Below are 13,714 nucleotides of genomic sequence, written 5' to 3'. Positions count from 1 at the left end.
TCCAAAGGCCATACATTAACAGGAATCATTTCCAACTGAGCTAACCTATTTGAAAGTAGCAGGTACATGAAAAGGAAAAGCAGTTAGAGTGCATTACCAGAGAAGTGTTACTCCTTGTGAAGTGATATCAGCACTTAAAACCATCTTTCTGAATGCCTGTAGTATGATACAGCCCTGAAGGGCCAAATACAAATGTGGTGATGACATGTAATTCCCACCCCTCGGTATTTCCTACTCTGGCTGGTTCTGTGCCTTCAGATTGCAAAGTGAATTAACAAAAAAGTGATTTCTCCTTATGAATCTGAAGGGGCTGAATATTTATTGCTAAATTCGTGGTCCTTAAACTTACAGCACAGACCCCTTAAGCTTCAGAGTTTATAACTGAGGGGAGGAGGCACCTTCCTGGAATCATTGAGAACCTACAGCTGGGAGGCTACAGCTGGTGATGACATTTCTTTTAAGTGTTTCAATTCTTGGTTCCTGCTGGTATATCATTACCCTTACCATTTTTAGGGTAAAGAGTTCTGAGGGCCAAATAGCTTTGCAGAACCTAAATAGTTCTGCTGCTTGGAACCAGCAGGGTCCTTCATGTACTCCATGGAAGAAGTACATGAGCAAACTCCCAATTTGGCTTCTTAAAATTTAAATCTTCTAAAATCTACTATCCATACACCTCTGCTGATCCAAGTCAGTAGAAGGTCACTTACCCCTCAGAGATGTAATTCCAATTTCAAGAGATCATTTATAGATTATTTCTTTCTCCAGTGGCTAATAGAAATTTGGGCAAGCATGCTTATGTTTTGGAAACCCATAGTAAAATAAATGAAAAAAATCCCTGTTGAAGGACGACAGACTGATATTCCTGTAACAATGATTATCAGAATAATATGACTTTGGTTTTGTCTGGAATGCATTTTTCTCTGTACTGTGTACACAAAAAAAAAACCCCAGTCCTGTATTTGCATTGTAAGCTGTTGATGAATATAGTTTTCATTTTTCTTTTGCAAAATCTATCAAAAATATTCTGTTCTGTTATTTGGTTTGTAAAGAATTTTGAAGAACAACTAATTATAAAGATTAGCCTCACAGAGATCAGGAAGTCATGTGATATGAGTATTCCAGTTAAAAACCCGGGGAAGGAACTTCGCAATCAGTTTTGGGTATAATGAGAAAATTTGAGTTGCCCTCTCTCTGAAGGGCAGTATCTTCTGCAGTTACTGATAAGTAACTGCAGAAGATACTTAGACAAAGCTCTCCTACACTTCTAGGAAAAAGAAAATGAAAAAAAAAATATTTTTATGTTGTTTTTGGAGTCAACTGTGGAATCAGAGGATGCCAGTCAATACTGTGCTGTCATGTGTTAAAGCCCTTTTTTAATATTCCAGAATTTCATTTTATTTTTTTTAGAATGATATGGGAGGCCAAAGAAGCCTAATAAACAAGTGGACAACTTTTCTGAAAGCCAGGCTTGTGTGTTCCATACCTGGTCCTGAAGGGACAGACACACATTTCGATGAGCTGCGTAAGTTGATTTCTCTTTAATGTTTATTTTGACATTACTAATACCTGCTTTTGTTGGAATTTTTCCCCCTCTGGTTTATAGAAGCAATATGTCTTGTTTTGATTTGAATCTTCTTCCAAACAGGGCTAGTAATACCTCTGACTTTGATCAGAAGTTCCTCGTTATAACTAATACTTATCTGATCAGAATTACAGTCTTTTTCCCTTTCCCTCAAAAGCTGGAAAGTAAAAATCTGATTTGATATAAAACCCACACTATCTGCAAATGAACACATTTCAGAATATTGCTACAAATTCACACGGCAGAAACTAAAATTCCAACAAAAATATAACTTGGTTATATTTTTACGAATTTCCTAGTTACAGATGGTTAATGTAGAAATAGTCAGTGGATGTTTAACTAAAAAATTTAAATCCCCAAATATATTTTTCTCATTGCAGAAGATATATTCTTACTTTCTACAAGAGATGAGAGGAACCCTCTTGTTTATGGAGTCTTCACTACAACAAGGTATGTGTTGGGATTGTATTTGCCTCTGAAAACAAATGATGAAGATCTTGCTCAGAACTTTTATACTTTTGTATATTCTCAGGTCTTCTAGACTAGATCCTCATTCCTGAGAGTAGGAACTGCTGGAATTTGGTGTCCAGTGTCAGGGTTGTAGTCATTGAGGACAATATTTTTCAGTACTGGAAATAATAAATTATGTCTAACTTAATTTGTTTGTGTGCCTATCTTTTGAGAGTGATTATAAAAAGTAATGTAATTGTAACAATGAAAAGCAAACTAGATTATTTCAGCTTCATCCAGTGAATTTGTAAATTTCTATAATATTTATTGAGCAACCAATAGTTACAATTTTAGGCAAATGATTGTTGTGAAGCGTCATTTCTGTAAGCAACACTGACATTGCTATTTCTTAGTATCAAAATTATTCTTTAAACTGATAGTTGAATGATTTTATAGTTCAGAGTTAATGAAAGGATAACCCAGCTTTATCTTAGGAGGTTGCACTAATTAATTAATGATCTTTCAGATCAATAGTGAGGTGCTCTCTATAAAAAGTCAGAAAGAAAATTAAAAATTCTTTATTTTGTCTCCAGAATCTTTGAATTTAGTGTAAATAATGACTAGCCAAATGCTGAAGAGTACGAGTACAATGAGGAATTGCCAAGACACTCCTTAATTCAGAAGCAGTAACCACAGTAGCTGTCTAGAATATATACCACAAAAAATACTTTAAAACTGAAGTAAATATTGCACAATAAGTGAAATGGTCTGTCAAGCAACTAAAGTACATGCTACTCAGCAACTTGGCATGGTGTTCTTTGGAAAACTGAACTGTTTTAGATTTTTTTAGACAAATACATTTTTAAAAGGGAAAATGCATGAAAATTCAATAAGTGTTTATTTTTATATCTTGTTTTTTTGGTCTTTCCAATGCAACTTTTAATTCTCAGGGACCTCACCTATATCACTAATATATGGGCTTCTAGATGTGAACACAATGTAAATGAATATCCTTCATTGGATAAAATTCTAATTAAAATAGCTAGTAAAAATAAAGCTAGTGAATGATAGCTGGAGACTGTCAGCCACTAGAAGAAAAAACACTCTATCAAGTAGTCCCAAAGGCCAAACTAGGTTTCAACCGAGCAAAGCTTAAAACTGTAACAATGATGCCTTAAGTTCTAGCTTTCATATTTTCCAGATTCTCTACTGCTTTAATGTATAACTCTGAACTTCATATAAAGTGTTAGCAACTTCTCTTCACAGTTCAGTTATACAAAAAGAATAATTTTCCAGCCTGAGAACCAGGGACAGCATTGCAGCTTCAGGCCCAAAAAGGATAAACAGCAGGGAATTGAGGAGAGCAATCTGTGAGGATGGGACTGCATAAGCTAAAGCTGTAATGGGACAATTAATCCCAGTATGTAAATGGACCAAAATTTATAAAAGTGAGAAGACTTGTGACTGGTCCATCTTGGGTAGAGCCCCAGCTAGGCTCTTGCACTGCCCAAGATGTATCCTTTGAAGGCCTTTTAATAAATACCTACTTTATTCCTTTAACACTGTCTAGCCTCTGTTCCAGGTCAGCCTCTCTAGGCATCAACAACAGTGGCATTAAATGTCTGTAGTTAGCAGACCTGTGGTCATTGATGTTCAGCAGCACATCAGCTGCCAGGTGTGGGGTTGATCCCAGCCCCATTGGGGACTCCCTGGCTGAGATACCGGGGGTGTTTGCAGCCTGCCCACGTTAAATGAGTGCCCTTACAACCCCTCAGGTTTTCCTGTAATCATGGAATCTTAGAATCACAGAATCCACTGAGCTGGAAGAGACCCATTTGGATCATGGAGTTCAACTCCTGGGCCTGCGCAAGACACCGAGGAGTCGTGGGATGTACATGGGAACATTGTCCAGAGCCTGTTCCAGTGCCCCACCACCCTCTGGGTGAATAACCTTTTCCTGATACCCAACCTAAACCTCTCCTGACTCAGTTTCATCCTTCTTCACGTTGTAGCTCGGTGTTCAAGGGCTCTGCAGTGTGTGTGTACAGCATGGCCGAGATCAGGGCCGTGTTCAATGGCCCCTACGCGCACAAGGAGAGCGCCGATCACCGCTGGGTGCAGTACGAGGGCCGCATCCCCTACCCCAGGCCTGGCACAGTGAGTCTCTCCTTAATTACACACTCTGGTTGTACTCAGAAAGCAATCATGTTTCACACCAGTCCCTCCCCAGGCTGGTAATTTGTATTTTCCGCTCAGGATGTTTCAAATTATCCTCTCAACTCTTCCCCCTCTGTTGATAGCTCAGACTTCTACCTACACTGTAAGTGTATAAATATACATTTTTCCATGTCTCTGAGATAACACTGTGTCCAGACTCTTTCCTGATTGTTTCTCATATTGTGGTCTCCCACTGTACAGCTATATTTCTGTCTGTTGGGATCACCTCTAAGGCATCAATGCTTCATAAAAAGCCAAAAGTATTTCTTTATATAGTTATCACAGGTTTTTTATCTGTATTTCTGTTACCTTCATGTCTGTTAAAATCATTGTGATAGTGTCACTAATTCTGTTGTGTCTATCTGTGCATATGCTGTGTTTTAAAGTAAAATAAGGAGCTAACTGCTGGACATGTTATGTGATAAAAAGTGACAGGAAGAAGAGAGAAATTTGGTATCTGGAAATACTTTTAACCCCAGTCTCTCAGTTGTAGCAGTTAAAAGCAAGGAAGAAAACTGAAAAACTCATTAAAGTTTTCTTTTCCCACTTCTGTCACAGTATTAAATTTCGAAAGCACAGGCCGACATTACAGATGAGGAAGAAATGGTATTTTCAAAAAATACTTCAACTTTAAAAACATCATCACAACTTTAGGCAACTCTTTGTACATAAAACAGTAAAAGAGCAACAATTTTATCTGGAATAGCTCTTCGTCCTCTTGGTCGGTATTCAGTGAACAAATATTAGGCAGCCAGCCGTGAGCTGTCAGTGTTGGATGTGGCCTAGAAGCCATGTGGCCATTTCTGTGCTATTTCTCTGACCTCAGCAGTGGAGTAAGCCACATTATCTAGTTAATTTAGTTCATATTTTCACACATTTCACTGTGTCTCTGTGTTTCCTGCTTCATCCTTCCACTGGGCTGAACTGCATGGTCGTCCCAGCGCTCGGCAGGTCCGGCCCCAGGTGCTGATTCCTTCTTTCAGCTGAGGATGAGCCTCAGAGCAGCTCTCTCTCCAAAGACCAGGACAGCTCATAATTTGGCCTGCCCATGATCTGCCCTGATAGAGCAAATCTCAACTTATTTGGACAATTTTGGCATTGCCAGCTTACGCATCTCTCTGTCATGTGAAATACACAGTGCCCGCATAAAGAAGATTAAATTTAATTTTTTTTTGTGTGTGTGCAACTTCCACGGCTGGTTAAGAAGATCCGATTAATTTAATTTTAGCTACAAAAATGGTGCCAAGGAGAACAATAGCTGGTCCCATGGCATCTAAAGAGATTAAAATAACTCTCTTGAAAAACTCAGAGTGCTCCATAAGGATGAACACTTTGCACAGATAGACGGGTCATAAGCTCATTGCATTTTTGAGTGTATTAGCCATCACATGGTTGAGCTGGGATTCTCAAGGAAGGAAACGTGCCATGCTGAAGCATGTCAGTGCTGATCATTATCGCTGATTTGAATATCCATGGTTGCAAGTTTTGTAGAAGCTGGAAAGTTTAAAGATAAATATTTTCTGTAAGCCAGCCCTTAGCTCTCCAACTGCTTCGTTTAAGCACCTGATAACAGCTGTGAGGAAACAGTATCTTAAAGTCCTCCAAACCTTCATAGTCTGTAGGAGTTTGTCTGACCAAGGACTGAGAAAGGAAGTGGATTTACTGAGGAAAGCTGTCAGGAGAAAGATACCTATCTATTTACTATGTAGATGAGGTAAATTATTTCTGCATAACTTTTTATCTGTTCCCTTAGTGAGCTGGATTGCAAAATACTTGAGGCTCAGTAGTTTGATGTAGGGAATCCAAATAAGTAGATTCATGCCATGCTCTTGGCTCATGATGGGCTCTGCCAAACTTGGATATGAACGGATTTAGGGTGGGATCTGGACAAGCAGTACTGTGCTAAAAGGCAAGGAAAAGAAGCAGCTTGAACCTTGAAGACCATTGCAGTGTGAATGCTGAAATGCTTTCCTTAAAGATTAATTTTGTCATATTTGTCAGCTGTGAGGTGGTTCAGGAATGCTCAGAACAAAGCCAGAGGGATATTCTACCCTTTTTTGAGTTGCTAGAACATTTTTGAAATTTAAGCTCCTTGTAAGTGTTGCCTACAGTTGGCATAGCTTACACTGCTCTGATTCTATATTTCCTATACTTTAAGTTACTGCCAAAGTCTAAAAATGGAAATGCATTTCTTTTGGTGGTTGGCTTTGAGAAATGCATTGACTTCCTTTCAGCATTTATACAGAAGCAGGAGACTGCATACCCTAATTTAACTTTCTGCTCCGCTGCCTTTATCTCCTAAGTAAATAAAGCTGCTCACTATAGAGACTGTGACTACTTTGATTTTAAAATTTTGACAAAATGCTTCCTGTGGCAATTTGTGTGTGAGATAAACTCCCAGCATGACCATGATATCATGCCTTTGCAATGCTGAGTGGGTTCAGGCAGCAGCACTCTGCCCATGTCCCTGGGCTGTGGCAGGCTCTGTCTGCCCTCTGCTGTCATCAAAACACCCCTGGACATGGTGGCAGGGCCTTCTGGCACACTCCACACCACTCACACTGCAGAGCATACAGCTCTTTAACTTCTCTCAGCGGTATTAAAGTGCAAGTGGAAATAATGGGAATTAAACAGTGGCAAGGCTTCAAATCTGTTTCCATTTGGAAGGTGAAAATAAAAAGAGACAGAAAGAAGAGCATGAAGCAGACAGCCCCGACACAAAGAGTGAGTTGAAAACCAAGGGAGCTTTTGCTCTATCTGCTTTGGCTGTTTAAAAAATTGGACTTGTATATCTGCAGCTGTCCCCAGATAACAAATCCAGTTTTATTCCAGTCTTTTAGGGTTTCTCTCAGGAAACTGTCCATTAATAAAGAAACCATGGAGAATTTCCGTTAAAATGTGTTCTGTATTCTGAAGCAGAGTTTTCATAATGCCGTCCTAGAAATCACAGACTGCATTTGAACAAGATTTTCAGTGAATTAGGAGCAAGAAAACTTTTCTCGTTTATTTATTGAGCTGTAGGAATTGCAGTATCACAGCAACTCATAGTGCCCATTTGGAAATTCTGATGGGGTACACAGGAGTCATACTCATTTCATTGATGATGAGTAAATATTGTTAAGATCAGACTTTTAGAGAAATGTCAGTATTTAAAGATGCAGATTAACACTCATTGGGATCTACTGCAGAATGCAGGACTGTTAAATGCTAGCCAGGACAACAGCAAGTGTTTTGGTGGGTCTGATCTGATTTGTCAAAAGATCAAAACAAACATCTGAATGAGCAAAATAAGAACCTGGCAGTCTGTGTCATTTAGGTGCAAGAAGAAGCAGCAGCCCAACACATTGCTCTTGTCCATTTACAGAGTTTTATGTCTCACCTCTTTCTACTCCAGATCTGAATATGGTCCTGGTCTCTTGAAGTCTTTGTGTTTTCTTTTTATTAAATGAGTTCCCTTACAACCCCTCAGATTTTCCTGTAATCATGGAATCTTAGAATCATAGAATCCACTGAGCTGGAAGACACCCATTTGGATCATGGAGTTCAACTTCTGGGCTTGTGCAGGGCACCCAGGAGTCACAGGATGTCCATGAGAACATTGTCCAAATGCTTCCAGAGCTCCGTCAGGCTGTGACCACTTCTCTGGGGAGCCTGTTCCAGTGCCCAGCCACCCTGTGGGTGAATAAACTTTTCCATCAGGTTTCCATCACCCAGACCTAAACCTCCCCTGACTCAGCTTCATCCTTCTTCATCTTCTTTTCTCTCAGTTGCTTTCTCTTCCTTTCTTCAGTGGAACCCCTTCCTTTATTTCTTCTGGTAGTCCAGCGTGCAGGCTGATCAAGATGTGGTGTGCACTGGGACTTGGCTGTGCCACAGAGAAATACTGCCTGCCAAAAGCCTCCCTTGTCCTCCCTTCTGGTTAGTTTTGCTGCTTTAATAAGCTTGTTCATAAAACATTTAAGGTTGCCCTTGTTATTTTTAGGCTTATCTTCCCCTTTCACCTATCTTTTATGGGACAGACAGCATTCTTTGCTTCTCCAATTCCTCTCTCCTTTGATCTCCCTACTGTAAAATAGGGCAGCTTAATTAAGTGAAATGTTTCACTTCATGGTTTTATTTTCCTCAGAAAGCCTCCTACACCTCCTGTTACTTACCAACCTGTTTTCCACAACATGAATCACCTTCCAGCTTGTAACAGCCTTTTGCAACGTTGCAAACCTTGTCACCTTTCCTCATGTTGGAGGTCAGCAGAGAATTGAAAAGTGCCACTTGCAAAGTCAAGTTCACTCATCCTGCTGGTCTCAGCTCAGCTAGTCTCAGATTAATGCTCAATTTTCTCAGCTTTTTCTATCAAGGGCACAGGTGTTTTAAATGGAAAAGCAATACAAAGTGCTCAAGAAAAAACCCAGAAACAAATCTTGCACAAACAATGGGATACAACCATTTAAAAAATAATAGGGGACTTAAAATTTTTGTTTGTTTTGTTTGTGCTTTTTGTTGCAAGGGAAGAGTGACTTTGATTCCATTTAAAATTGGCACTGTTTTTTTTCTCCTACAAACCTAATTTGTTCCCCTCACCCCAGCCTTCCTCCAGGCTCACTGAGGAGCTTCAAGGTTACTGTGAAAGTCTCCCCATGGAGTGTTCAGTCCTCCTGGCACTCATCTTGTAGAGAGCATTTAGGGATTTTGTAGACATTACAGACTAATGCAGAATGGAGTGAGAAGCTCTGATCAGTCTACAGAAAAGAAGCCACATGGTGTTTAGGCCTCTCAGGAGCCCAAGTTCCATCTTCAGTGCATTGGCTGTGTTGGAGGTCCCCATTTATCACAGAAGTGAGAGGATGAAGGTAATTCCTCTATTTTATCTGCTGTTTGCTTGATGAATCAGTGATAAGACAACTTATACAGAGCCTGGAAGACTTAAGTTACTAGTTTTGTTAGTTACTAGTTTTGGCTAAGATAAGAGATAATTAACCTATGAAAAGTAAAACACCTTCAATTAATGAAGGAGCAAGGAGTTCCCAGGACAAGGGACGCCTGCTCAAGGAGGGAAGCCCAGACTAAGACATCTAATTCCCTGCTATGGGGGAGATTTAAGAAATACTTCACTCTTTCATATTTCATACTGGGTACTTCCAGTACTCACAAGAGTGATTTGCTGGCATGGTTCTCAGTTGTCCTTGTGAAATCCATAAATATTCCCAGCCTGGACATCATAAAAGCAAGCAGATGCCTGCTTCACTCAGTATAATCAATCTACCCTACCCTGAAGCTGCTTGAGTCACAGTGTTAAGTGGGTCTCAGGATACATGTGACAAGACATATTTAAACTGGGATTTTCAACACACTTGTAATAGAAACCCTTTTGAGGTTCCCAGGGAACAACATTCTCTTTTTAGTTTGTCAGGAGACACCAGCACTGCTGAACTTCAGATGCATCATTAATGAAAAGGATATGTGTTGACATACCTTGTAGCTAGATTCCCAAATAATTGCCACCATTTTAATAGATGTTAGATCCAGCAGCTCTTACTGAGTTCACTAGATGGTGTGAAGCACTATCCAGTTTGGCAAATTGGAGGTTTATTTAGGAGCCCAGCTTCTGGCACCAGCTTTTGAGAAACTTGGCCACGTTTCCCACATAATGTTAACACAGTCACACTGTATGTCTCAGCATTGTGTGAGATCCACACATCCAGCACTCTGCTAAGCTGCAAATTTAATAAGACAAGTGAAAAAAGGAGAAAAGCTTACAAATGTGTGGTGGTGTTAATTTAGTGTGTATTTGCTTTTATTTAAGAAAGATTAGTCTTAACTTGCCACTGTGTGACCACATTCATACAAATAACAGGTGAGGGAAGAGAAGGCATCTTTGTAGATCACGTGGGATCAGGACGTAGTCCAGAGTGATTACTGTCAAACTGAGCTCACACAGAAGGCATTTCAATAAATTTAAGTAACTATTGATTTTTCAAAAGGTTTATGCCCATAGAGTTTATACAACAGTTGAATAGAGATGCCTTTAGCACTTCCAACTCTGTTTCTGTTGGGTTTGGGGGTGTTTGTTTGTTTGTTTGTTTGTTTGTTTGTTTTGGGTGGTTGTCTAGTTTTGTTTTATCCTTCTGACACATACATTTTATTTATTTTTTGTATTTATATATTATATTTTATATATTGATTATATTTCTGTCACATATATTTTTATCAATTTATTATTTATGGCAGCAAAGGCCTAAGCAACCTCTGAAGAATAGATTATATGGTGAACAAGCTTCTTGCAAAACTCTTGTCTAGTGGTAGGAACTTGACTGATATCATATGATTAATTTTGTTTGATATCAGCTATCTAGATGAAGAGCATCAAATCTGAGCTGCTTGTTTAGAATTCTCTAGAAAGAGAAAGATAGGCTTCTATGAGAAGAGAAGCTGCTCTTTTGCACAGTTCACATGCAGCCAAGATTAAAATCTAGATCAGGTGAGATGAATCCCACCCTACAGCAAAAGCTGAAGGTGCTGAGAGAGCACAGTGATAGTGTTATGAGAACTTTTATGAAGCCAGATTCTCTTGTAGTCCACATGAAACAACTCTGCCAACCTACTCCTGTGACATTTGATATAAAAACCAGTATCTTATTGTTCCCAGTGGGAGATGTCACATATCTGAGACAGCATCTGGTGCTGATGATGTGAATAAATGAACTATGAACTGGGCAGAGAACCCAGTACTGCTGTCATGAGACCTGCAACAGGATGTGAACTCACATTTTCAGACATGAAAGGTTGTTTCACTCACCCACTTGACCATCCTACATCCTACTGATTGCTAGGAAAGGAAGCACAGGCCTACAGGAATTGTTCTGCAGTGATGGGTGGACACAGCTTTAAAAAACTGCCTGAGAACTTTGCCAAAGGGTGGCCAAAACGACTCTCTGATTCCCCTGTTCCATCCATCATGCCACAGTGAGTGATGCCTCTGGAAATAACTCCCCTGGCCAAGGATAACAGTCACACCTGCCCAGCTGTTCTTGGTGGTCATGCTGTCTTAGGATAGGGTCCAAAGCCCACTGAAATCATTGGAAAAGACCCTGTTGACTGAAGCAGATCTCTGGATCAAACCCTTAGTCCTTATTTTTACTAAATTAACTATGCAAGCTGGCAGAAGATTTCCCTGTATCGTGCATGGCAGGGTTTGGGCCTTTGGGATTACTGTAGCAGCTCTGTAGTTCCATATTGTCAGAAATTTCATCCCAGTGGTTTTTGGTGAGTGATGTCACTGCTCTCATCTTCTTCCGATGATGGATTTTTGGCAAAAATCTAGGAGATCTTTAAGACTGAAGGGGCTACTCCCATTTCTATTTTTCACATAGAAATGGGCTTCTGGAATTGAGTTGTTAATAGGTGAGCAGTCAGCACATTTCCAGTAGTTGTAGATGGTCACTCTGAGTAATGAGTGAGAGCATAACCACAGAAAAGGAACATATGGGGAAAATCAACCTGTAGTCCACTGTGAGGGGAAGAGAGTTACTGCATGGTTGGGAAGCTGAAGAGGTGAATTTGTTTCTCATCCTTTACAAGAATAAATTCATGCAAAACTCTGATTCAAAGACAATTAAAGTTATCAAATTTCTCTGTATTTATCCAAAAAACCATTTTTTCCACACCTCTAAAGATAAACATAATTTTTGAATCCCAAAGTCTAATTTTTGTCCCAAAGTAATATTTCTTTGTGAAATTATTTTAACAAGAACTGATCTTGTTCTCTTCAAAAGCCAAGCTGAATACAGCCCAATGCAAGGATGTAGCCTTGCAAAGACTGTGTAAAAGCACAGCAGAAAACAGAATGTGGGAGATGATACCCAGCAAGCCAGAGGGTGAAGTTCTTATAGGAGTGCTGGCACAAAGCCCCTAGGGATTGCTGCCTGCAATATGTGTTTCCAGTGGAACTGTTTTTTTCAACAGGACTTTCCTTTTCTTCTTTCTTACTTGTATTGGACTGTATCTTCAAGGAATGTTTTTTGGGTGGTTATTACATGACAATGCAACCCTTTTTTTTCTTTTTCTTGTCTGTTCTTTCACAGCTATAAATGGAATTGTACAATGAAACAGAAATGACTGTGTGATGGAATTTATCTTAATTCAAATTGGCACAGGTTTGCTGTCCACGGGGAAATTGCCAAAAGCTATTAGGTGATCCAGGGGCTTAAGATGCTTTTCAATCAGTTATTTCAGATCCATTATGAAGATGGGCATGCAGAGACTTAACTCCCACAGTCTGAAACAGCACTAAGTAAATGGACACTTGCACAAAGTCTGTTAGCTCTCTAGATAGCCATAACATTCAGTTCAAGCAAGGAATGGAAATAAGCTACAGACTCTTAAATCACTGGGGCTACAGCTCTGTTAACTAAAAGCAGAGGTCAGGTTCAAGTGCAGACCCCTGGTTAGTCTTTTGTTTAATGTTGAGTTGGGCTTTGCTGTAGTTTAGGCATGCTCCAAGTGTCACCTTCCCCGTGGCAGTGCTGTGGCAGTGTTTGGGGTCTAAGATAGACCAGGAACTGACCCCAACAGACATTTCAGATGTGGCCATAGATGTGGATGTATAACATCAGCTGGTCTGTGCTTTGCTGGCCTGTTTTGTTTCTGAATATTCACATAGTCTCAGATACTTCTGTGAAGCTTTTCCCTCAGTCAGAAATTAGTGTTTAGTTGTTACTCTACCTTACATAGTGGAAGAAATTCTAACCACAAGCCCTTAACTGGCACCATAGGTTCAATACATGTCAAACTGGGTTGTTGGGAATGTGAACTAAAGTCTTCTCTCAAACATTGCTATGAAGGAGAACTGTGGAGCAACTTCACCACACAACTTACTCTTGATAGAGTACAGAGGTATTAGCACATCCCATTTCTTTCTTCACAGGCTGTGTTAGAGCTCCACCTGGCAGTAAATACAGGCATTGCTTCACCAAGAACTATTAAAAAGCAGCAATGAATAGTTCCTATGTGAAAAGTTGTCACCAACTGGAATAATGTGTCCAGTTCATCTCACCCAGAATTTTAATTCCCTAGTGACATATCTAGATGCATCCAGATTCAAAACAGAAGTTTTCTCAGGCTTGGATTTGAGACTGATTGTAAAAGAAGGGACAGAAAAGAGATGCAAACAGTTGTGGAAAGAAAACAAAGACAGGTGATGAGAGATTGTGGGTCACCAAAATAAGCCACCTTGCACATATGTACTTGGGCTTACCCCAAAAAAAGGCTCAGAAGGGAAAAATCTGAAGGAGGTGAAGAGGTAGGTTTGTGAGTGGTCTTCAGGCAAGATGTGTTGGAACCAACTTTGTGTAAGCAAAAGAAACAGGTGGAGTGACCAGTTTGTCAGTAGGGGTCTATTAGGGATGGGAGTGAACCCCAGCATGAAGAAGTGTCTAAAGGAGCAGAAGAGGATGAGACTGTGCTGTTAAA

At 39.8% G+C, this 13,714-nt stretch overlaps 1 protein-coding gene across 1 annotated transcript in view; it reads left to right on the top strand.

Annotated features, from left to right (window-relative positions):
• Positions 1 to 13,714, top strand: part of SEMA3D (semaphorin 3D) — a 148,311-nt gene that overhangs the window by 110,178 nt on the left and 24,419 nt on the right. Inside the window, exons 9-11 of the mRNA XM_058805919.1 lie at positions 1,408 to 1,522; positions 1,963 to 2,032; positions 4,045 to 4,189. Of these exons, the coding sequence (XP_058661902.1) occupies positions 1,408 to 1,522; positions 1,963 to 2,032; positions 4,045 to 4,189 (330 nt within the window). The remainder of the gene's footprint in view (positions 1 to 1,407; positions 1,523 to 1,962; positions 2,033 to 4,044; positions 4,190 to 13,714) is intronic.

The sequence above is a fragment of the Ammospiza caudacuta genome, chromosome 5 (genome assembly GCF_027887145.1).
Source record: "Ammospiza caudacuta isolate bAmmCau1 chromosome 5, bAmmCau1.pri, whole genome shotgun sequence".
NCBI lineage: Eukaryota > Metazoa > Chordata > Aves > Passeriformes > Passerellidae > Ammospiza > Ammospiza caudacuta.
Note: the sequence above shows the minus strand (reverse complement) of the source record. Positions and strands in the feature narration are given on the sequence as shown.